Genomic DNA, 25,819 nt, shown 5'->3' on the forward strand with positions numbered 1-25,819 from the left:
CTAATAAATATCCGTCTGTTCCTCCCTGCGTCCTCTCTGATTAATCACCACCTTCGAATGAGTAACGATATTTTTGCCGTTCGGCCCGGTTGCTGGCCCGGTCGACGCCGGGTTCGCAGGCGTCCCGTACGAGCGAGATTTACCCGACTCTAAACTACCCGTACTTTCACTGTCGCTCGACGATGTTTTCTCTTTCGTATCCGTGGTGATGATCGTTGACGCGGCGCGTGCTCTGATCTCCGGGCTACGCACGACCTGACGTAAGTTGATGTTCTGCTCTTGTAAATCCGGTCGGTTCAAGTTCGAGTAAACGCCGGCCATTAGATCTTTCTCGAACCGCGACATCCCTCCGCCTCGCGGCGACCTCTGCTGACCGGGCGGCACCGGCAACGCTTCTGATATACCTCCTCGACCTCGAGGAGGTTGCTGCGACGCTGGAGGCGGCGGCAATACCTCAGACATACCTCCCTGACCTCTGGGAGGCTGTTGCGAGGTCGGTGGAGATGGCAACGCTTCTGTCAAGCCTCCACGACCTCTGGGAGGTTGCTGAGAGGTTGGTGGAGGCGGCAATGCCTCAGACATACCTCCACGACCTCTGGGTGGTTGCTGAGAGGTAGGCGGAGGTGGTAGGGCCTCAGACATACCTCCGCGACCTCTCGGAGGCTGTTGCGAGGTCGGTAAAGGCGGAAGGGCCTCAGACATACCACCGCGACCTCTGGGAGGTTGCTGGGAGGTCGGTGAATGCGATTGTAAATTCTCCGATTGCGAGCAGCGAATATTTTCGATGTTCTCGTAATCGCCGTCAGACGTGACAGCGAAACCCTGCCCGGGAATCACCGAAAAACACCTGCTACTGCGCCGTGGCGGGGGTGGAGGCGGCGTCTTCTTCTGAGGTGGCGTCTGCTCGCCGTGTTTACTCATATCGACACCAGGTGGCAGTTGAGGCAGCGGTTTGTTATAACCGGGTATAGTCTCGGCCGGTACCGGCGGGAAGCTGCGTAATTTCGGATGCGGGTGCGGTAGTTCGGTCATATGAACCCACGGATCGAAACTAACGCTCTTTCCGCCCGATTGTTGCACGCCCGCGGCGACCGTAATGACCTTCGCCGCCGGGTTTTCCTCGTGGAACGATTGCGACATGGTGGCGCCGCCGGTTGTCGTCGGCGCGATCGTCTGCCCGCCGTGGTACGAATTCGACATCAAACCGGGCATCGCGTAGTGCGCCGATAACCCGCTAGACGGCGCCGTTGCCACGTTCACGGACGGCTCCGCCTCTTTGCGTAGATCGTCGTGGAACGAAGCCGACGCGAGGACCGCGTTGCGTGGAATCGAATTATTCGTCGTTTCGGCCATCGATAGAGGGCGCTGTCTGAGCGTGTACGGCGAGGCTGGCTCCGACTTGGAACGTTCGAGGAGAATCTGCGATTTAAGCAGCAGCGGAGACGCGTACAACGACTCGGAGCCACCCGTCGTTTTAACCAACGAGCGTTGAACGTTCGCGTAAATCGATTCCGCTCGTGTCGGATACAGATTCGTTTGAGCGTATAACGGATCGGTGGCGCCACCTGCCGGCGACGATATCGACCGACCGTAATAACCGTCGAAACCGGAGGACGCGGGCGGCGGCGAGAACGACGACATGACGACCGCCGGCGGATTGCGTAACGGCGACGTCGACGACGGAACGGTGATGTATTCGACGGGCGCCGGTTGAATCGTCAAGGTCGTCATCGATTCGCGTTGAGGGAAATCGGAATCGCGTACCGGTATTTCGTTTATACCGATCGGCGTCTGCTGCAGCTGCGCGGTCGTCGCGGCGACGGAATGAGCAGACGCTTTTTTAACGATCATCGCAGACGAATTCGAATTATTCTCGACGATGAATTTCACGTCTGCTTTGACGTCTTTACTGTCCTTCCTAGGGGGCGTTTTCTGTCCTTTTTTCTCCGTCTGCTGCTGCTGCTGAACGTCTGCCGTTTTCGATGATTCCGCCGCCGCCGCTGCAGATGTCTTATCCGACTTCTTCGACTTCCCGGCCAAAAATCCGAACCGCGACGTCGTGCGCTCTTTGTTCTTCTCTTTCTCCCGTTTCTCTTTTTCTTTCTCTTGTCTCGCGCGTTCTTTCTCTCTCTCTTTCATTTTCTCGCGCTCCCGTAGAATTCGTTCTTTCTCTTTTTGCTGACGCATTTTCTCCAGTTCTTTTTCTTTCAATTTCGCGCCTTTTTCTTTCGCCGCTTTTTCCTTCGCGCCGGATTTACCGTCCGTCGACGACGAGCCGTCCGACTTTTTTCCCGACGATCCGGTCGGCGTTCGCGCCGAACTACTACCGCTGCTACTAGCACCGCCGGGACTACGCGACGCCGTACCGTTACTCGAAGTCGGCGTGCGCCCGCCACCGCCGTTCGTCGTCGGACTCTGCCCGCTAGGTGGCGTTGTCGTCGTCGATAATTTTTCGCCGGGTTTCGTTTCGCGCAGGTTTTTGCTGGCGATCTCAAGCGATTTCTCGAATTTTAACGCTTCTTGAGAACACTGGATTTTTTTCATGCGTTCACGAGACGATTCAGCCGCCTGCGGAGAGAGAATTGAAAGATAATATTCGGAAGAACAATATTCTACAAGTAGAGCAGTTTAATTAACTTTAACCTGTATGGGCTGGTTTCAAAGGTCACTTTTAACTTGAAAGTGTATGGGATAGATTTATAGACCAGTTCTAATATGAACCCTGCAGGGGCTGGTTTTATAGACCAGTTTTAACTTGAAGCCTGCAGGGACTGGTTTTATAGACCAGTTCTAATATGAACCCTGCAGGGGCTGGTTTTATAGACCAGTTCTAATGTGAACCCTGCAGGGGCTGGTTTTATAGACCAGTTTTAACTTGAAGCCTGCAGGGGCTGGTTTTATAGACCAGTTCTAATGTGAACCCTGCAGGGACTGGTTTTATAGACCAGTTTTAACTTGAACCCTGCAGGGACTGGTTTTATAGACCAGTTCTAATGTGAACCCTGCAGGGGCTTGTTTTGTAGACCAGTTCTAATGTGAACCCTGCAGGGGCTGGTTTTATAGACCAGTTTCAACTTGAACCTTGCAGGGACTGGTTTTATAGACCAGTTTTAACTTGAACCTTGCAGGGACTGGTTTTTATAGAACAGCTTTAACTTGAACCCTGCAGGGGCTGGTTTTATAGACCAGTATTAACTTGAACCCTGCAGGGGCTGGTTTTATAGACCAGTTTTAACTTGAACCTTGCAGGGACTGGTTTTTATAGAACAGCTTTACCTGGCACCTTCGAATAACTTGCATCGAATTTTTAGCTCAATGTTTCATGTTCAATAAAATCATCCCTAGATTTTTCAACTTACAATCCCAATCTTTTCAATTGCTTTCAATCTACTGACTAATCCATTAAAACAAATTCATCGTAAAATTCAGTCCTATTTAGAAAGTGACAGTAAAAAGGAGGGCTCCGATTAAATGGTGGCTCACCTCGACACTCTGCATCCGAGCGTCGTGGTCGGGAACCATCGCTTGTATATTCGCTAATATCGCGTTTTTATCCTCCTGTTTCGGCGATGCGTTCGTGTGAAAATTCGGAGGATTCGGAACCTGATTTTCTTGCACGGTCGACAATCTGAAAACGAACGACAGACGTTAACCAGCCCTGGTGAGTGAGTATCGAATGACGAAAGCAGCAGCAATGCGCGATGATCTGGACCCAGTTCCTCAGCCGACTGGTCATAGATTACAAACTAATGACTGACACTTTTTTCTCATAATTTTCACACAATTTCATGATTTTTCACAGATTTTCATTATTTTTCACAACTTCTTAAGCAGACGTCGTCAATTCGACCCCCAGTAATCTATACGGATTTGAAAGCACAAACTTTTGTTACCTTTTTAGAGTATAAAGCGTTCCTGTGAGTTTCTTACATCGACGCAAACAGTTATCAATATGTTCCGGTTCTTCGCGCAGAAACCTGCAACAAAACCAACAATGATTATAGATAGATACATATCGCTACGACAACCAGTACGGAAAATAGCGATAAGAACTTACGTTTCCTCCCTGACTACTATTTCCATCTCTCCGGCCATCACCGATTTCATCTCATCCATCAGTTTAGGGAAAGTTCCTGTCAAAATACACACATAGAATATCTTGAAAATATCTGGATTTAAATTTGACTGGACAGTTAATGGATTACTGTGTTCCTTAGCAGGGATTTGAAACTGATAGCATCATGAGACTCTGTCACAGTACAAACCCCTGTCCTAGTAGTCACATCCTCCATCAGCAGGGATTTGAACCTGATGACATCATCATGAGACTCTGTCACAGTACAAACCCCTGTCCTAGTAGTCACATCCTCCCTCAGCAGAGATTTGAACCTGATGACATCGTGAGACTGTCACAGTACAAACCCCTGTCCTAGTAGACACATCCTCCCTCAGCAGGGATTTGAACCTGATGACATCGTTAGACTCTGCCATGCTTCTCGTTTACCATTGTATACCTTTACCCACCTTTTAATTCAGCTAATGATCGACTGACTTGACTGAGAGATAAAGCTAAAGCTTCGATATCATTTGGAATCACGCGACATCTCTTACTGACGACGCCATTCCTTAAATCTTCGACAGCCGACTCTAAATCACTAAAAATAAAACAATTCATTCATTAAAACTATAAAAATAAAGTCCTGGGGGGTTTGTAGGGAGTTGGGGAAGGGGTGAGGGGGAGTGATATTTACCTGAGTTGATGACTGACGCGCTGTGAATCTGACTGATACAGTGTTATACTAGTATTCAGTGTTTGTCTCTGAGCTCGCACTGTGAGCCCGGATGGGGGAGGGGGAGTGTTGGGGGAGGGGATGAGGGGAGTGATATTTACCTGAGTTGATGACTGACGCGCTGTGAATCTGACTGATACAGTGTTATACTAGTATTCAGTGTTTGTCTCTGAGCTCGCACTGTGAGCCCGGACGGGGAGGGGGAGTGTTGGGGGAGGGGATGAGGGGAGTGATATTTACCTGAGTTGATGACTGACGCGCTGTGAATCTGACTGATACAGTGTTATACTAGTATTCAGTGTTTGTCTCTGAGCTCGCACTGGTTGATCATTAGCACCGGGAACGGCTCCTATAATTCTCTACAAACAAACAAAAACAAATACTATTTGAGACTGGAGCGAGATGAAAGGTTGTGAAGAAGGAGAGGTTTGGGGAGGAGTGTGGACAGAGAATTCACCGGGAATTGAGTGAGGTTTGAGCAGTGATTAGGTTAAGAGAAGCAGTAAGAGGTTTGAGGGATGATTTGGGAGGCAAATGAGTTTAGGAGGGAGGCAAGGAGGTTAGGTAAGGAGGTAAGTGATATTTGAGGCCGGAGCAGTGAAGGCAGAGAGAGTTTGGGGAGAGGAGAGAAGAGGGAGGCGCAAAGAAGAGTTTGGGGAGAGGAGGAGGTGAGAGGAGAGGAGGGACAAGTTGTGAAGGAGGGAGGGAGGGAGGAGTGTGAACCGAGGAGCAAGAAAGAATTTAGAGAGGTTTGAGCAGGGATAAGATTAGAGGTAGTAAAAGCTTTGGGGCAGAATTAGGAGGTTAATGAGGGAGGTAGAGTTTAAAAGGAGGTTATAGCGAGGGAGGTTATTGATTACCTGTAACTCTTTGCCGGTCTCGTAAATCATGTCTCTCATAGTTTCCGAAGCTGCCAGCTGCTCTCGTCGAAGCTGTTTCACCTCGGAGCTCAGCTCGCGAGCTTTCGAACGCAACGACTGCAACGACTTCTGCGCGTCGGAGTTCAATATCGTCGGAGTCGGAGTTTGAGTCGGAGTCGACGACGACACGTCGGATAAACCTACAATAATCGACAACACGCTCCGTCAGGATTGTGGAATGGAACTGTGGATCAGTTCCGCAGACGAGGGTGGAAATTGTTGACCCAGTTCCACAGTGAGTCAGTCTTGATATCCACGACAGTAGATGTAGTGTGTACCGATAACTGGGTCATTGTGGAACAGGACCCCCCAAAATCAACCTTAGACAATAGTGAAGCTAGGGGCGGATCGTGGGGTCTTACAACGTTTCTGTAAAACAAGTGCCCAATTTTGTTGAAATGGGCAAAAATACGAAATTCTGGACGAAGTGTCTAAAGGGGGCACTGCCAGAATGCCTTTGGATTCATCTCAAAGCTGGGCGCTGAATCAGTGGGATAGAATTGACTGTAACTTAGGCTAATAACCATCACCCCTAAACCTGACCCCATTAACAATGTGAATTCAACGATGAGAGAAATGTAACTAGTCAAATTACAGTTTCACTCAGTGGAATACTACGGATCTTTAGTTACAAATCTAACCGCTAGGTGGTGTTCATCAGCAGACGGTTATTATTACAGTTTTTCTCCGATAGATGGCGTTCTAACCGATATGCAATAGCAGACTATATCGAGAAGCAGTCACTCGAAAACATTCAAAGCAAAATCCACTCACCACACATTGCATACAGTCACAAACAATGTTTAAACATTAGTCCTCTAAAACCGATCCCAACACCTTTAGTTAGAGAAAGGGGGCCAGGCGGGGCCTGAACAGAAAGGGGATCAGGGCCAAGCCTAGCAGCTACTCAACTGAAGAGGTTCAATACCCAAGCTCGATATCTTATACCCCCGCAGCAGCGGAGTCCGATCTGAACTACCGAAATACAAGAACAAAATTTACAAATAGGGAACCGCACACCAGCTATCCCACCAGATGGCGTCGTAAGCACTCAGTCATAATTGATGAAAAACCTTTGAACTGAATTCCTAGGCTGCAGAATCCATACATTATCACAGGGCCATAATTGATTCATTTAAGAGAAAATTTCATTCGATTTGAATTGGATCCTTATGGGATCCTCACTTGCCATAAGTGGAATCATTGATTGCCAGTTCCCCTTTGTTTACAGAATTTCAAAGTTTAGCCGGCTAACATGCTGAGATCCCCTACGCTATGATACTGATGCAGGTAGGGGGTTAGAGAGAGAGACAGAGAGAGTGAGTGAGTTATTTCTATCACCTCGCGGTAAATTATGCCCAATACAGACAATCACACACATGTCTAAAACACTGCCAAAATGAACCCAGTTTCCACAGCTGCGGAATTATTCATCCACAACCGTGGAACCGAGCTCCTGAAGCCGAACTGTACGTAAATAATAATAACAGCCTGTAACATGTAAATATATCGACATGTGCATGTATATCTAACATGTACATGTACCATTACAGGTGACATGAAGCTTAGAAACTTTAACATGTGCATGTCACATGAGGCACATGACATGTAACATGTGCATACACATGTAGCTTAGTAACGTAACATGTACTGTGTGAAGCTTTACACACGTTCGTGTGACTCTTTTCGTAAGAAGTTTCGCTGGGAAAACATGTAAATGTTTCAGTAAAACATGTACATGTGCCTGTAACATGTAGATGTTTTAGACATGTACATGTTGTTAGATGATAATACCTGGTTTTAACGAGGCGGGAGGAAGACATTGTCTCTCCTTACGGTCAACTGTAAACACAACAAATATATCAAATAATCACCTCTCAATGTAAGACAGAGAGAGAGGTATAGATAGAGAGAGAGAGAGGTTGGGAGAGGTTGGGAGAGGTACTTACTGCCGGTTGTTTGTATCGACGATGAGTCGGATATAATACTATTACGACTAACGGTACTAGCTCTGTCCGAATCCTGTATCACCACTGATTGTTGAACCCACGCGGTCAGCGACGCTAATTGTGCTTCCATTTTAGCCATTCTATCCCTGAAACATACGATTGAACATATCATCTTAACGGCGCTACCGTTTATCAAACCTATTAGACTTTATCCCTAGTAGTAGCACGCACAAGTGCTTATCAAAGCCTAAGATCCCGACAGATGGTTTAAAGCTATCAGTCTTTCACCAGTCTCTCATCAATGCACAGTTCATGATACACCAATTGAAGCTGATTGGGTTGATGGTAAACTGCTAATAATACCCTGAGTGGCACTCAGCGGTTTGAAGGTAGCCTGCCCTGAGTGGCACTCAGCGGAATTAAAGGTAGCCTGCCCTGAGTGGCACTCAGCGGAATTAAAGGTAGCCTGCCCTGAGTGGCACTCAGCGGATTGAAGGTAGCCTGCCCTGATTGATGGAGCTCAGTGGATTGAAGGTAACCTGCCCTGATTGATGGAGCTCAGCGGATTGAAGGTAGCCTGCCCTGAGTGGCACTCAGCGGTTTGAAGGTAGCCTGCCCTGAGTGGCACTCAGCGGTTTGAAGGTAGCCTGCCCTGATTGATGGAGCTCAGCGGATTGAAGGTAGCCTGCCCTGAGTGGCACTCAGTGGATTGAAGGTAGGCCGCCCTGATTGATGGAGCTCAGCGGATTGAAGCTAGCCTGCCCTGAGTGGCACTCAGCGGTTTGAAGGTAGCCTGCCCTGAGTGGCACTCAGCCAGCCCTGATTGATGGAGCTCAGCGGATTGAAGGTAGCCTGCCTGATTGATGGAGCTCAGCGGATTGAAGGTAGCCTGCCCTGATTGATGGAGCTCAGCGGATTGAAGGATGAATACTCACGTAGACTGTCCGTTTCGCGGAGTTGAGCTGCCTGAGTTTGCGCCGCTGTTCTGTTGATTGTCTGCTATTATCTGCGAGTGATAACTGTTACTGTGCGGTATTAGGTGTTCGTGTAACGAACCGGTGCTGCCCCCTGCCGTATTAGGAACGCATGGCACCGAGTGACGATGGTTCATCAGAACCCCGCCGCTGTTTACACGTTCTAGATAAAATAAACAAAAATATTCATGCATAATAGTACCAGTAAGGGCCACCAGGGGCAGAGATAGTCTAAGGGCAAAGAAAATCTAGGGGCACCACCAATAACTACAAGGGGAACACTAGGGCCGATAGAAATGTTTAAGGGTTCCACAAACATGAGGCATGAACTTCGTACGTGGGAGCATACAATTCAATTAATTTTAATGACCACTAGGGGGAGTTACATCCCCTTCAAATTTTGAGGAAGCTTCCGGACCACTTTCATATCCCAATTACTGGAGACTTCTCCATCAATCGGTACAGTTTATCTCGGTAAAATCATTAATTCGGTGGTTTCGTGAACAAATTCTTATCCTTTACATTACCTAAACTTAATTCCTATTCCTAATTTAGCACCCTCCCTAAAAAATCCCAACTGTATCCATTTAGGCAAAGTTTACTGTACAACTAAAAACTAGACAAATACTTTTAATTCCCTTTTAAGAGTTTTATTTCAAATTTAAAGGATTTTCGGGCAAACACTCGAACACCTTTCAAAGCATTTTCCATTTAGAAGTTTTTTAGGAATCAAAGAGTCGTAGGGACTATGTTACAAGACTTAACTCCCGTTTAAGGACCCACTGGACTTGTACGATGATATAAGTCAGTATAGGGGGAGACACTGATGAATTACGTACCTCTCGAGGAAGACCGGGAACCGGATCGTTGAGGTGACTGCGGTAATGATGACGGTTGTTGTCTATAGGGGGAGCCGCAAGGACTCGGTCGATGTTGCGGTAGCGGAGAATGTCCATTCTGATAGTGTGGAGGGTAGTGCTGAGGTGAATGTGGACTTCGAGGCTGAAAATAAACAACGGAATTTTAACAGAATACGTAGCAATGAATGGCGGAATACAGAATAACAATAATAATGTTAATAATAATAATAATAATAAAATAATAATGATAATAATAATAATAATAAGTCTTAAATAGCGCTAATTTAGCTCATGAAAAACCTTAATCATATTTCTAGAAATAGATGTTGAATAATAATAATAATAATAATAATAATAATAATAATAAAATAATAATAATTATAATAATAATAATAATAATAATAATAATAATAATAATAATAATAATGATAATAATAATAAATGTCTTAAATAGCGCTAATCCAGCTCATGAAAACCCGCTCAGAGCGCTTAACATAAAAGCCTCATTAAAGAGGAAATGTTTAAGCTGCCTCCTGAAGATCTCCAAAGATGGTATAGACCGGAGGAATAGAGGAAGCAAACATTTTGAGACCAATATGAATGATTTAGCAACCTTATAGATCAAAGAGTCCAACCGTTGAGACATTCTAAACGGTGTTTAAACCTGTACCTTAAATACCTAGGTATAAACGTATTTCGCAATATAATTCAGGAGCAGATCGAGTATCTGATTCAGGGAGGGGTGCATTCCCGAAATAGGGCATATCCCTCATTGAAAGCGCACCTGATCATCGGAAAACATATTACCTTATTTTATGAAATTAAAGAGAACGTGTTTATATGAATTGAAACTTTGTATGCATCGGTTGATAATTTTCATTTTCCCTCAGAATTTCAGGGCAACTTGACTCTTCAGGGATGCACACCCTGCACTTCCCCTCCGGTCTGCCATCGCTGATAGCTCTTCCCCCTATTGGTGAAGTTTCTAACTAACCTCATGCATATAAACCTGCTGTGGACTAGCTAGACTGGAGGTATAGCTCGACGACTTGGATGGTGGTTGATTTAAACTCTGACAGCTGTTCGTTAACGGATTGCCGAATTGATCCAATTCTTGTATCTTTAATACTGAACGGTCTTGTATATCTCTGTAATAAACCATCGATATCACTCTCCGTCACATGTACATGTTATCCATAACATGTACATGTTAACCATAACATGTACATGTTTCTAACACATTTATACGAAAATGTACACATTGCCTTCATGTTTCAATCACATGAAGTTGCGCACACGTTTCTTGTAAAGTTGTAAATGTTTTCCACAAATTTAAATGCTCCCAATTCAATATCTCAATGCGATAGTAGAAACATGTAGATATGATAGAAACATGTAAATGAACATGTACATGTGACAGAAACATGTATAGGAATAATAATAAATGTTTCTATACATGTTTTGGGCATTTGGCTAAAATTAAAGTAATTTCAAACACCTTTGAAAGAAGTTTTTAAGGAATCAAGGAATCGTAGGGACCCTGTAAAACATGATTCTATCACATTTAACCCTTTCAGAGCTGACTAATTAATACCCTATAGCGCTGGAGATAATTTGAAAATTTTAAGAAATTCCAACCTAGTGTGTTGAATAACGGGAATACCACTATAGTGCGTCTACACCGCAGTGCGGTGTATCGTTAGTTACTAGTATTTCACTATGTTTGACAGATGCTGCCATTTTTCAAGAGAGATAACTAATTACATCAATACACTGCAGTGCGGTGTACTAGCAAAAATCCGTCACTGATTAATGCACCGCACTGCGGTGTAGATGCACTGAAAGGGTTAAGTTACATTGATTGATGCTTAATAATTATATATAATTAATCTATATATCATTTATTGTCAATAATAATTATATTTCAAGGCGTCTAAATTAAACATTTCACGATAATAAGTAATTACTAATTAAATCAATACACCGCAGTGCGGTGGACTAGCAAAATCCTTCACCGATTTATACACCGCACTGCGGTGTAGACGCACTGAAAGGGTTAAGTATCACATCTAAAATTAAACACGAATTGTGACGCTCAGAATACCGAGCAGCGTTCTCTACGTACCTGACGTGTTCCAGTTCGTAGTAAACGTTGCGTCGTTCGTCCAGAACGTAGATCTTAACGCGCGGAGAATCGAAATACTGCAACGTCAGTTTCCTCGAGAACGAACGCACGAACAACGCCTTCACCGTGTCGATGTGCGTGATCTCGTTCGGCAGTATCGCGCGTTTCGTTTCATCTCGAAATATCAGAAACACGACCCCTTTAGAGAAAATAAACGAAACAATTATCGCAAACGTTATTTCGGTTTCTCCGATGAAGTTTAGCCGAAATTTCGCGAAAGCGTCAACTGCCGGTTAACTGTTTGTTAACTCCAAATACTGAGATTGTTATCAGCGTGGACCAGTCACGTTATGAAGCCGGGTATCATTGCCCCTGACTCGGGATCCACACCTTCTGATTCAGCTTGATTTCGGTAGCCGGATTCGGACCGCAGCGCTCTCTAAATAGAATTCCGGTAGCTGACTGAACAGATGCAGTTTCCGTATACGAGCACATGTGGTTTAAATCCGGTAGCTGAGTCTAGACAGCTGCATTCTCCTAGGTTAAAATTCAGTAGCTGAATGAACAGGTGCAGTCTCCGTATACGAGCGCATGTAGGCAGTAGACACACACACACAGGTGCAGTAGCTGAATTAAACAGGCTTTAGTCCAGTAGCTGCGTAGATCTAGACAGGTGTAGTTTCAGTGTACATGTACAAGCAGGCTATCATCCGGTAGCTGCATAGAGACAGGTGCAGTCACTAGCAGGCTATTATCCGCTAGCTGCATGTGCAGTCACAAACAGGCTGAAATCCAGTAGCTGCGTATAGACAGGTGCACTAGCTTAAATCCAGCAGACAAAATGCCGTAGCTGTCATGTAGACAGACAGATGCGATGGCTGAGACAGCGTACACGTTAAATTGCAGGTACGAACGTATTACGCGGACAGACAGACAGACAGACAGACAGACAGAACTCAGACTAGTGATACTCTGCTCTACACGACAACGACGACAATATCAACGACCGAGTGAGAGAGTGAGAGAGAGAGTGAGAGCAAGCCCTCTCTCTCTCTCACTCTCTCTCTCTCACACTCTCTCTCTCAGCAGACACTCACAGTGTCTAACACGATTGACTTGAGAGAGAAATCGTTCATACAGTGATTGATGAGTTTAAACACAGTCTCACACTCACTCTCTCATATCAGACATCGATCCATGCAAATTATCAAACATCCACAGATACTCATACTGGATACTGATACATCGCATACTGATACATCGCATACTGATACATCGCATACTGATACATCGCATACTGATATATCGCATACTGATATCTCTGATACTCATACTGGATACTGATACATCGCATACTGATACATCGCATACTGATACATCGCATACTGATACATCGCATACTGATACATCGCATACTGATATATCTGATACTCATACTGGATACTGATACATCGCATACTGATACATCGCATACTGATACATCGCATACTGATACATCGCATACTGATACATCGCATACTGATACATCGCATACTGATATATCTGATACTCATACTGGATACTGATACATCGCATACTGATATATCTGATACTCATACTGGATACTGATATATAGCATACTGATATATCTGATACTGGATAGTGATACATCTGATACTGATACTGATACATACTAGACTCTTAAAACAGTGCAATGACACAGCACATACAACAGTGTGTCTGAGGCTCTCATCCGGTAGCAATACCACAATACAGTGGCACACTATACCACAACTTCACAGGGTGCACCGCGTCTGGTGGAATGGTACAATCATCATACCATGTATGATAGTATTGGTACTATAGAGTGGTATACTACATCATAATGTGCCTACTATCAGGCTGTAACATGCTTTAGCAACAACCCACTGGACGCAATCGTAACCTTGCCAAACTTATCATTTTATATCGATATATCAGATATCAATATCGTGTAATTGATACATCAAGTATCGATATCTTATATTGATATATCAATATCATTTCTCTGATAGTTCAATAACGACGAATGAAATGGAATATGCCGGTAGTTATAACGCACATCTATTCTAACCCAGACTATTTCACCATCTATCTCGCACCGGAGTTGAACCGTTAGACTTAATTCAATAATAGGACTGACATGAGCTCAGTCTCACGGGGAACCTCTGTCACTGCTGCGGTAATAGAGTATTCAATATGTGGCAGGTGAGGATCCGCCAGGTGTCGCTAATGAGCAGTAGGACATCAAATACTGCAGCAATAGAGGATTCCACTTGTGGCAAGTGAGGATCCACCAGGTGTCACTAGTGAGCAGTAGGATATCAACTACTGCGACAATAGAGGATTCCACTTGTGGCAAGTAAGGATCCACCAGGTGTCACTAGTGAGCAGTAGGATATCAACTACTGCGACAATAGAGGATTCCACTTGTGGCAAGTAAGGATCCACCAGGTGTCACTAGTGAGCAGTAGGATATCAACTACTGCGACAATAGAGGATTCCACTTGTGGCAAGTGAGGATCAACCAGGTGTCGCTAGTGTGCAGAAGGACATCAAATACTGCCGAAATGGATCCCCCAGGTGTCATTAATGAGCAGTAGGACATCAACTACCGTGGCAATAGAGGATTCCATATCTTGTGGCAAGTGAGGATCCACCAGGTGTCGCTAGTAGTGTTCAAGTTACGCTCAATTTCTTCTACATTTGTTAGAAATAGAATAATTTTTTGAAAACTCCACCAATCACTGAGCAAAAATAATGAATTTGATGAGCGTTTGGTGACGGGTCCTATAATAATGTGTGGATTCCGGAGCCTAAAAATTCAGTTCAAACAATGACCTAATTTTGACTCGTCGCGATTGTCGCGCCATCTGGTGGGATAGCTGGCGTTACTTACCGAGCGGTTTCTCGTTGGTTCTCGACGTCGTTCGAACTACCGGTAAAGTCGAGCGTTCTTTACCGCCGCGAATGAATCCGGCTTCCCTGGCGGCGTCGTCCATATCGTCTTCATACCGGTCGTACTGCATGCACTCTCCAGCTGCTCCGGTAGTTCCCGTACCATCAACGCGTGAACTCGCTGTAGCAGGTTTCACCTAAAAAAAAAAAACAAACGTTTCATCGATTATTAAATCTCTACGGCGGCCCGGTTCATAGTCGTGACTTCAGACAACAGTTCGTCCTCAATCTTGAGACCAGTCTTAAGTTGTTAGATTGGCTATAAAACTAAAAAGAGCTTAAACTGGTCTTAAGTTGTTAGACTGGTCTTAAGTTGTTAGATTGCCTATAAAACCAAAATGAGCTTAGACTGGTCTTAAGTTGTTAGATAGGCTATGAAACTAGAAGGAGCTTAGACTAGACTTAAGTTGGTAGATTGATTATAGAACCTAAATGAGCTTAGACTGGTCTTTGGCTGTTAGATCAGTTATAGAACTTAAATGAGCTTAGACTGGTCTTAAGTTGTTAGATTGGCTATAAAACTAAAAAGAGCTTAGACTGGTCTTAAGTTGTTAGATTGGCTATAGAACCAAAATGAGCTTAGACTGGTCTTAAGTTGTTAGATTGGCTATAGAACTAAAATAAGTTTAGACTGGTATCAAATCTAAGTCATCACTTAACCATTCCAGGACAGTTAAAAGAAGAACTCACGAGCTACAAACCCGATTAACCCTTTCATATCTACTAACAACATTTACCTGATGGTAGATAGACTCCGTCTGCCCCATTTAGGTAGCTTTGTTTCGCCGGTACTAAAACACCAGGCGGCGTGCCCAGCTCGGTAAAGTTAAAACCGGCTTAGAGTAAAAAGGGGCCCTTCGATCCTAACATCTTTGATACATTCATTCAGTGGCCCCGGGGCTGGGTTTTATAGATAGATATCAATTAACCGAACCCTCGGGCCATGTTTCGCGAAACTAATTAAGATGATTGAATCAGGGAATAAGAATTAAGTAATCATAATTCTATTTTGCCGCAAACGCGACCCGCGTGTACCCATCATTATAATCCATTCCGAAGAAAAAACTAATCATTTTTCTAATAATCCTAAGAGATTCGGAAGTTCTGAAAGTCTCGATGTCGCTGATGAGTTTTCGCACTCGAACGGTCGCGAGAATTCGATATACGTCATAATCATCGGTTAAACCGCGTCGCACGTCTAGACGCGGAATTAAAAATCCCTTGATGGCCGGAAACAATCCACCGATCAATTATCCCCTCACGTTTGACACCGTTGGGTACATTCCTGCTGATTCCATCATGCGGCGTCGAGCCGGTATTCCCTGTATACTGTCCTGGCAATGAGCTTCACTGAATTATTCCAAAAACAAGAATCTTTTAAACGGTTAAAAATTCACATGCGAATATCTCCTAATAACACAGAGGGAACTAAAATGTGGAACTGGATCCACAGCCAAATTAAACCCACACAACTGTGGCACTGGGTTCAGAGTCAAATTAAACCCACACAACTGTGGAACTGGAGTCTGAGTCAAATTCGTCCCACCCAACTTTGGGACGGAGTCCAGTGACCACTGTTGAACTGGATTCACAGTCAAATTAAACCCTCACAACTGTAGAACTGGATCCAGAGTCCAATTAAACCCACACAACTGCGGAACTGGATTCAGCATCAAATTAAACCCACACAACTTTGGAACTGGGTTCAGAGTCAAATTAAACCCACACAACTGTGGAACTGGATTCAGAGCAAAATTAAACCCATACGACTGGGACTGGGTTCACATTAAATCCACACAACTGTGGAAATGGATCCAGAGTCGAATTCGTACCACCCAACTGTGAGTCCAGTGACCATTGTGGAACTGGATCCAGAATTAAGCACTCAATTGAACAGTAGAATCCAATATAGTGTCACTAGATCCATGAATGAAGATGTACGTACACTCTCTCACTGTTCTCTCCTCTCTCTCACTGTTCTCTCCTCTCTCTCACTCTCACTCTCTCAAACTATGTAACAACAAGAACCTATAATTATATTAGTTCTCATTATTCAAACGTCACATGACATAATAACGTTAACCCTTCAGCGTCCAGCACCGCGAGTACCGAGCACGAGTGTGGCTAAATAGCTAATTGTGTCCCAAGACCGATCTAAAAATAGACGATAGACAGGTTAATCTACAATAGTGGGGGATAAACATCTGTGAATGTGAAAACCTTCTCTCTTTGTCAATGACTCCTTGAGATTCGGTAAAATCATTTATACTGATCTCATTCTCAATGTCTTCAAAGATTCAGTAAAATTATGATTAGTTACTAATGACGACCTTCTCATTCTCGATGACTTCAAGGATTCATTAAAATTATGATTAGTTACTGATGACAACCTTCTCATTCTTGATGATTTCAACGATTCAGTAAAATTATGATTAGTTACTAATGACGACCTTCTCATTCTCGATGACTTCAAGGATTCATTAAAATTATGATTAGTTACTGATGACAACCTTCTCATTCTTGATGATTTCAACGATTCAGTAAAATTATGATTAGTTACTAATGACGACCTTCTCATTCTCGATGACTTCAAGGATTCATTAAAATTATGATTAGTTACTGATGACAACCTTCTCATTCTCGATGAATTTAAAGATTCAGTAAAATTATGATTAGTTACTAATGACGACCTTCTCATTCTCGATGAATTTAAAGATTCAGTAAAATTATGATTAGTTACTAATGACGACCTTCTCATTCTCGATGACTTCAAGGATTCAGTAAAATTATGATTAGTAACTAATGACGACCCCATTCTCGATGACTTCAACGATTCAGTAAAATTATGATTAGTTACAAATGACGACCTTCTCATTCTCGATGACTTCAACGATTCAGTAAAATTATGATTAGTTACTAATGACGACCTTCTCATTCTCGATGACTTCAACGATTCAGTAAAATTATGATTTGTTACTAATGACGACCTTCTCATTCTCGATGACTTCAACGATTCAGTAAAATTATGATTTGTTACTAATGATGACCTTCTCATTCTCGATGACTTCAAGGATTAATTAAAATTATGATTAGTTTCACCATGGACTCAAGAGGTTACTCAATCTCAACAACCTTTTAATTCGCGATGACTTCAAAAATTCAGTAAAATTACGTCTTAAGTCTGAAATAAATAAAGTTTGATCGAGACTAAAGTCTTATCGATTGCGGAGGAAAAAGTCAGCCTCATTATCGGAACATTTAACGCGATAAATGACGTCAACGCCGCAAAGCCATTAGTCCATCGTTTAGTGTGAACTGATCCATAAATAAGTCCGGTTTAGTAGTTAATCGTTAAACGGACTGGCGTGCCGCCGCGTGAAGACACCGACGACTACGGCGTTATTGATCGGCGATAACCTTGAGAACGGCTCAGCGCGTGTTAGTCACCTGCCACAGACGCCTTCATAGAATAATAACACTACTGTTTATAACATCGAACAGACGGACTGACCACTGACTGACACATGGACTAAAACTGATAACAGGACTAAAACTGACACATGGACTAAAACTGATAACAGGACTAAAACTGATAACAGGACTAAAACTGAAAACATGGACTAAAACTGAAAACAAGACTAAAACTGACACATGGACTAAAACTGACACATGGACTAAAACTGACACATGGACTAAAACTGACACATGGACTAAAACTGAAAACATGGACTAAAACTGAAAACATGGACTAAAACTGAAAACAAGACTAAAACTGACACATGGACTAAAACTGACACATGGACTAAAACTGACACATGGACTAAAACTGACACATGGACTAAAACTGACACATGGACTAAAACTGACACATGGACTAAAACTGATACATGGACTAAAACTGACACAATGACTAAAACTGACACATGGACTAAAACTGACACATGGACTAAAACTGACACATGGACTAAAACTGACACATGGACTAAAACTGACACATGGACTAAAACTGACACATGGACTAAAACTGACACATGGACTAAAACTGACACATGGACTAAAACTGACACATGGACTAAAACTGATACATGGACTAAAACTGACACAATGACTAAAACTGACACATGGACTAAAACTGACACATGGACTAAAACTGACACATGGACTAAAACTGACACATGGACTAAAACTGACACATGGACTAAAACTGACACATGGACTAAAACTGACACATGGACTAAAACTGACACATGGACTAAAACTGACACAATGACTAAAACTGACACATGGACTAAAACTGACACAAGGACTAAAACTGACACATGGACTAAAACTGACACATGGACTAAAACTGATACATGGACTAAAACTGACACAATGACTAAAACTGACACATGGACTAAAACTGACACATGGACTAAAACTGACACATGGACTAAAACTGACACATGGACTAAAACTGACACAAGGACTAAAACTGATAAATGACTAAAACTTACAGGCGACCTTAAACATAGTAGTCGGTACTGCACAAAATAATTCAGTAAATAATTGACTGTATACAAATAATTAACCGGGCAATCGAAAATAATTTCAGCAATTATCATCAACATTTATATATATACAAAATAATTGATCAGGCCCGGTTTTCAGCGACGTGTGCCTCGTACGGCGCGTGTGCCTCTCACGTGCGTTCGTCGGTTTCTATAATTACACCCCAGTAAATTATCGTAAATTTTCGCTCTACGTTTTGACCTACAAGTACCGATGCTTGATTACAGTAAAATCACAACAGAAAAATAACGGCGACGATCGACGAGAACGGAGTTGAGCACAGGGCAATGGGGCTGAGAGGGGTCAGGCATCTAGACAGTGTCCAGTTTAAACCACGGGCCGGTTCCATAGTCGAGACTTAAGACCAAAAGTGGTCTTTGATCTTAAGACTCATCTTAGGTTGTTAGATAAGTTGGTCTCAGACTAGTCTTAAGTCTAAGCCATGACTATGAAACCGACCCCAGTAGTCAAGACTCAAGTCTAAAAGTAGTCTTAAGTTGTTAGAATTAGATCGGCATTATTAGAGCTATGCTAGTCGGCCTCTAGGGGTGAGGGGGCTAGGAGCAGTTCCTAGACAATGTCAAGGGGGGAAGGTAGGTGGGAGGCACAGACGGATCGCAAGTTCAGGCAGACAGATCTCAGATTTGGGCAGACTGGTCTCAGATTCGGGCAGACGGGTCTCAGATTTCGGCAGACAGATCTCACATTCGGGCAGACGGGTCTCAGATTTCGGGCAGACGAGGCTCAAATTCAGACGGACTGATCGGATTCAGACGGACTGATCCGCGATTCTGGTTGCCGTCTAATCTGATAAATGTCTTCACGACCGCAACAACGAGGCCATTAGTTCCCGCCATTAGCGTGCGTAACCATGGTGATAAGAATAGACCGAGATTACACGGGAAATTCGGGGATTTTACGACGATCAAATCTAAACGAACAACATTCGGAATACAAAAAAAGAAACTGCAGAACACACAGTTCATTCATACACTGAGAATATCCATATTATTGTTAACTTATCAAAGTTATCCCCGGGGTCTGGTTTTAAACACAGAGTATCAACGTTATCCCTAGGGATAGATCTTCAACCTGGGCGGGGTTTAATAGACCGTGTTCAAAGTTATGCCAAGGGATAAATGCATTACCCGGGCCTGGTTTTATAGACTGGGTATCAAAGCCATCCCTAGGGATAAATCCTTAGCCTGAGCCTGGGTTTATAAACTTGATATCAAAGTTATCCCTAGGGATAAATGCATTACCTGGGCCTGGTTTTATAGACTGGGTATCAAAGCCATCCCTAGGGATAAATCCTTAGCCTGAGCCTGGGTTTATAAACTTGATATCAAAGTTATCCCTAGGGATAAATGCATTACCTGGGCCTGGTTTTATAGACCGGGTATCAAAGCCATCCCTAGGGATAAATCCTTAGCCTGAGCCTGGGTTTATAAACTTGATATCAAAGTTATCCCAAGGGACAAATCCTTAACCCGGGCCTGGTTTTATAGACCGGGTATCAAAGCCATCCCTAGGAATAAATCCTTAGCCTGAGCCTGGGTTTATAAACTTGATATCAAAGTTATCCCAAGGGACAAATCCTTAACCTGGGCCTGGTTTTATGGACCGGGTATCAAAGTTATCCCTAGGGATAAATGCATTACCCGGGCCTGGTTTTATAGACTGGGTATCAAAGTTATCCCTAGGGGTAAATCCTTAACCTGGACCTGGTTTTATAGACCGGGTATCAAAGCCATCCCTAGGGATAAATGCATTACCTGGGCCTGGTTTTAAAGACAGAGTATCAATGTTATCCCTAGATAGATCTTCAACCTAGGCAAGGTTTTATAGACTGGGTATCAAAGTTAAGGCTTAATAGTTACCTAAAGGGTAAATCTCATACCTATAACCTAAGCCTGGAATTTACCAGAAATGAACTATTTTGACTGTTAAAGTTGCATTTTACAAAGAAACTAACCACTGGGAACCCGGTATACTAGGACCTCAGTACTGGGACCTCATAACTGGGACCTCATTACTGGGACCTCATAACTGGGACCTCATTACTAGAACCTCAGCACTAGGACCTCAGTACTGTCACGGTATAGTAGAATCTGATGTTTAAACGGTAGTTTAAGTATCTTTGCACTGGACAAACTATAATCGCGAGCAGCGGTTTATTGGAAACTGGGTGAATTTACGATCAACACGAGAATAATTCCAACCGTAATAAAACCTTTCATGATATGAATATACGATAGTGTAATATAGCAATAACATTTCACATTCAACCCATACTAACTATAATCATCGGATATAGGCCTATACAATGAATTATTGGTGGTTTAGAGTCAACTAAAACCCACACAACTGTGGAACTGGGTTCAGAGTCAAATGAAACCCACACAACTGTGGAACTGGATTCAGAGTCAAATTAAACCCACACAACTGTGGAACTGGATTCAGAGTCAAATTAAACCCACACAACTGTGGAACTGGGTCCACAGTCAAATTAAATGCACATAACTGTGGAACTGGATTCAGTCATAAACCCCGCCCCACACACACAACTGTGGAACTGGGTTCGGAGACAAATTAAATTCACACAACTGTGGAACTGGGTTTACAGTCAAATTAAATCCACAGAACTGTGGAACTGGGTCTAGAGTCAAATTAAACCCACAGAACTGTGGAACTGGGTCCACAGTCAAATTAAATCCACACAACTGCCGAACTGGATCTAGAGTCAAATTAAACCCACACAACTGTGGAACTGGGTTCAGAGAAAAATTAAACCCACACAACTGGGAACTGGGTTCACAGACAAATCCACACAACTGTGGAATCTGGTGTGGATGCTACTGTATCATGTAACACTGATGACAGATACTCACATAACAAACAGCGTCGGCGTCGTCGATACTGAACTCGACATTCTGTTTATTCTAATTCCATGATCGGTCGCGGCGTTAAAATCCAGCGTGAAAACCGATGCGTTTATCGAGTAGGAGACTATAGAAGGAGGAACCGATGAGGAGCAGTCCAGGCAGCAGCAGCAGTAGTAACAACGTGTTCACTGCAACATCGAATAAATCAATAGAATGCTACATTACACACAGCAGCAGCAGCAGCAGACGACAGTGTCACCAGTACAGTACACTATACAGCATGATGAGTAACATCTCAAACCACTACTGGACACTGCTGACACTCTACACAAACCAGTTCATTTTCGATGTTTTGACTCCGGCGTCTTAATTGCAAGCCCGGTTTTAGGGACTGGTATTACCTTTAACCCATAGGCTAACTGAATTCATTATTAATTGAGTTAGCCACCGAGTTAAAGGTAATACCAGTCTATAAAACCGGGCCCAGCAACTGTGGAACTGGATCCTGGGCGCGGTTTTACGGACTGGTATTACCTTTAACCCGGAGGCTAACTCAATTCATTTTCAATTGAGTTAGCCCCCGGGTTAAAGGTAATACCAGTCAGTAAAGACCGGCGGCAGTAGAACTGCGGAATTGTATCCATAACTGTGGAACTGAGTCCAAACTGTGGAACTGGTTCAAGAACTGTCGAACTGAGTCCATAACTGTGGATCTGAGTACTGAACTGTGGAACTGGTTCAAGAACTGTGGAACTGAGTCCATAAATGTGGATCTGAGTACTGAACTGTGGAACTGGTTCAAGAACTGTGGAACTGAGTCCATAAATGTGGATCTGAGTACTGAACTGTCGAACTGGTTCAAGAACTGTGGAACTGAGTCCATAAATGTGGATCTGAGTACTGAACTGTGGAACTGGTTCAAGAACTGTGGAACTGAGTCCATAAATGTGGATCTGAGTACTGAACTGTGGAACTGGGTCCAGAACTGTGAAACTGGGGCCACGGAGCCGGCACAGATGATGTTGGACACCCTGAGCACACCAGGGCACAGGTTATTCACAGAACCCAGACCTGTCCCCAGACACTGGACTTGACCCTCTGAGAGCCGAACACAGGATCCAGACCAGTCCGGCTCCAAGTTTAACTCATTTACTGAGACCAGGACCGAGATACAAGGACCGAGAGTCAGGGTTTAAACCGGGCTATAACACCACGCATAATTTCACAGGCTGTGATGGAATTTACGGATTGTTATGCGATGTAACACCAGCTGCGGCGAGTGAGTACACGAGGTAGTCACAGTTCATTCATGACATTAATTCTGTTGCCACGGTAACCGCTGATTCATTGTGTCTCCACGCGTACACGGCCGACTGGTTTACGGAGATCACGTCTAAAATGATCTAGATTATTGGGGAGATATACAGAGGTGTGGAAAGGGAGGTGACAGGGAGGTAGAATAGAGGAGGGAGGTCAAAGGGTTAAGAGGTAAAGCCAGGGAGGTTGGGGATTATGAGGTATAAGAGGTGAGGTATAAGGGATTAGAGGTATATGAGGTTTTAAGAGGTTAGGGGTGTAGAGGTTAAGTCAGGGAGGTTAGGGGATATGAGTAGGTTTTCAGAGGTTAGATTATGAGAGGTTGCTCGAAGAGAGCGAGGTAAAGGGAAAGAGGTGGCAGAAGGAGAAAAAGAGGTTTAGAGGAAAAAAGTCTAAGAGTTTTAGTGAATTTTAGGGAGGTCAAAAGAGGTAGATTGAAGTCTAAGAGGGGCCAAAGGAGGTGTCCAGTCTGTGCTCACCATACCGTACACGGTTTACTGTAGAGGTCAGATCTGTGCCAGGAGGTTTTGTTTGGAGGTTAAAGAGGCTAAGGGGAGAGAGGTAGGCAAGCAGGGAGGTCAGAATTGGGAGTATGTCTACCAGGGAGAGAGTTAAGTGCACCACCCCGATATCAACTTTCCCTCTAACCACCTGAACCGGTAGCGACAGCAGCAGCTATCGGTTCTTAAATCCGCCACTGGGGGCAGCACATACCAGGCATAGATTGTGACGACCGTATAAAAAATACAAAACTTTCGCGAACAAACGGCATCGAAAATAAAAGTTACGAAATTCAACAAAAACACAATTTTCAAATCTCGAAAAAGATGCTAAAATTCTGGCACGAAAAATTGTCTTCTTTTCTTTCTTGTCGGAATATTTTTTTTAAATCAGAAAGAGTGAGGAATTCTTACTGTTTTGTTGTTGTTGTTGTTGTTGTTGTTGTATTTGGGCAGAGTTTGCGACGCTCCAGTTCTGGATGATGAACCGACTCCGACAACCGCTCCGGATCTACTGCTGAACGTATCCGTAGATTTCACCGTCAACTGAACGAAATATCAGGAAAAATAGTTAAACATTTTTGGTGCCTCTAAAGATTTTGAATTTCGTACGCCACTTTGCCTGAAGCACTCAACTAGTTTATTAGCCTTTTGCGAGAGAAAAATTGGAGGTCGAAAGAGGAAAAATGAAAATTTCAAAATAACAATTTTCTTTATATTATTTGAGTATTTCTAGCACAAAGACTCGATCGAAAGTGGGAGAAATGAAATTAACTAACTTTTTGGAAAATTAAGACCGAAATAAGCAAAAAATATATTTTTCTTTTTTTTGGATAAATTGAAATTAAATTTCTTCTCAAAATTTTTTGGGGCATTTGGTTCAAATCAAAGGAGTTCAACTCACGTTTTGTTTGCGTGGTTCGTAATTCTCTTTATCTGAAGAGGACGACGCCGATGAATTTTGCGAAAATCCGACAGTTCTGGAATTCCGAGCGCCGGCGTTGTAGTGCCCCCTGGTGGCCGCAATCGGTAGTTGATCCATAGACGAATGGTAGCTCCACTGCTGCTGCTGCTGCTGCTGCTGCTGCATGAGTTTCGCATCGGGCTGTCTCCTACGGGTTGGTAGAGTAGCCGACCCACTCGTAGCACCGGTCGACAGAGTACGCGCTCGACCTCCCGGGGAAACCCGCTCGCCGGGGGTGGCTCCCCCTAGCGTATGATACCGACGATAATTAACGACGTGCTTCCTCATTTTCCGGTTATCCGTTGCTCCCGACAACGTCAGTCCGAACGAACGCCCGAACTTTAAATCCTGCTCCGTCGAAACTCTCAATCCCGATTGGCCGGTAAACGACGTGCGTGATTGGCTAGAATTCTCCGCGGATATGGCGTATTTACGATCATCCTCGGAAGTAACACGTAATCCGACACCAGGTGGCGCTATTCGAAACCCTTCGCGATTGAAGTCGGGGTTATTTTCGGGCGTAACGCTCGGCGCACACCAATTGACGTAAATCGCCTCGCCGGACTTTTTACCGGCATCAATCTTTGGCGTATCGATACACGGAGGATCTATAATCGATTCGTCTTCGACACCGACGAGATATTCCTGGAACGTTTTCAACGAACCTCCGACCGACAACAGATCATCGCCATGGCAATCCGCCCCGTAGAAACAATCGTCGTCAAGTGCGGTCGTTGCTACGGGCGTTGCTGACGGCAGCGAGAATTTCCGCGCGTGGTATCGCCCGGTCGCGACGCGGGTTTTACCGCCTCCTCCGAAACTTCGACGCCTCGCGACGCAGTTGTCTTCGTACTCCGCGCGACCTCGACTTCGGTAATAATCGCCCGGCGCGTAATTCTCGTAATTCTCGTTGTCGTCGCGGTAACCGACGATTTTGAAATAATCCGAGAAATTGGTCGTCGTCGGCGCGGTTACGACCGATTGTTGCACCTGATCCAATTCGGCGAG

At 44.0% G+C, this 25,819-nt stretch overlaps 1 protein-coding gene across 1 annotated transcript; it reads right to left on the minus strand.

The window, feature by feature from the left end:
• Nucleotides 1-24,370, minus strand: LOC141912207 (uncharacterized). The gene is made up of 15 exons (XM_074803426.1): nt 24,262-24,370; nt 14,536-14,731; nt 11,619-11,817; nt 10,488-10,641; nt 9,473-9,635; nt 8,595-8,796; nt 7,660-7,805; nt 7,505-7,552; nt 5,651-5,850; nt 5,031-5,149; nt 4,525-4,655; nt 4,058-4,133; nt 3,894-3,977; nt 3,484-3,628; nt 1-2,568 (listed from the first exon to the last, which is right to left on the minus strand). The coding sequence occupies exons 2-15, from the start codon at nt 14,663-14,665 to the stop codon at nt 1-3; spliced, it is 4,365 nt and encodes a 1,454-aa protein (XP_074659527.1). The 5' UTR covers nt 14,666-14,731; nt 24,262-24,370.
• Between the last annotated feature and the right edge of the window lie 1,449 nt (nt 24,371-25,819).

Source organism: Tubulanus polymorphus, chromosome 10 (assembly GCF_964204645.1).
Source record: "Tubulanus polymorphus chromosome 10, tnTubPoly1.2, whole genome shotgun sequence".
NCBI lineage: Eukaryota > Metazoa > Nemertea > Palaeonemertea > Tubulaniformes > Tubulanidae > Tubulanus > Tubulanus polymorphus.

Bases quoted from the DNA above. Each gene is read 5' to 3' on its own strand.
- LOC141912207 (XM_074803426.1), bottom strand. From the start codon at position 14,665: ATGCAGTACGACCGGTATGAAGACGATATGGACGACGCCGCCAGGGAA. The intron at 5,851-7,504 runs GTATTATCATCT...CGATTATTGTAG, and splicing joins TCCCGCCTCGTTAAAACCAG to GTTTATCCGACGTGTCGTCG. The intron at 4,656-5,030 runs GTAAATATCACT...TTTTATTTTTAG, and splicing joins CGCGTCAGTCATCAACTCAG to TGATTTAGAGTCGGCTGTCG.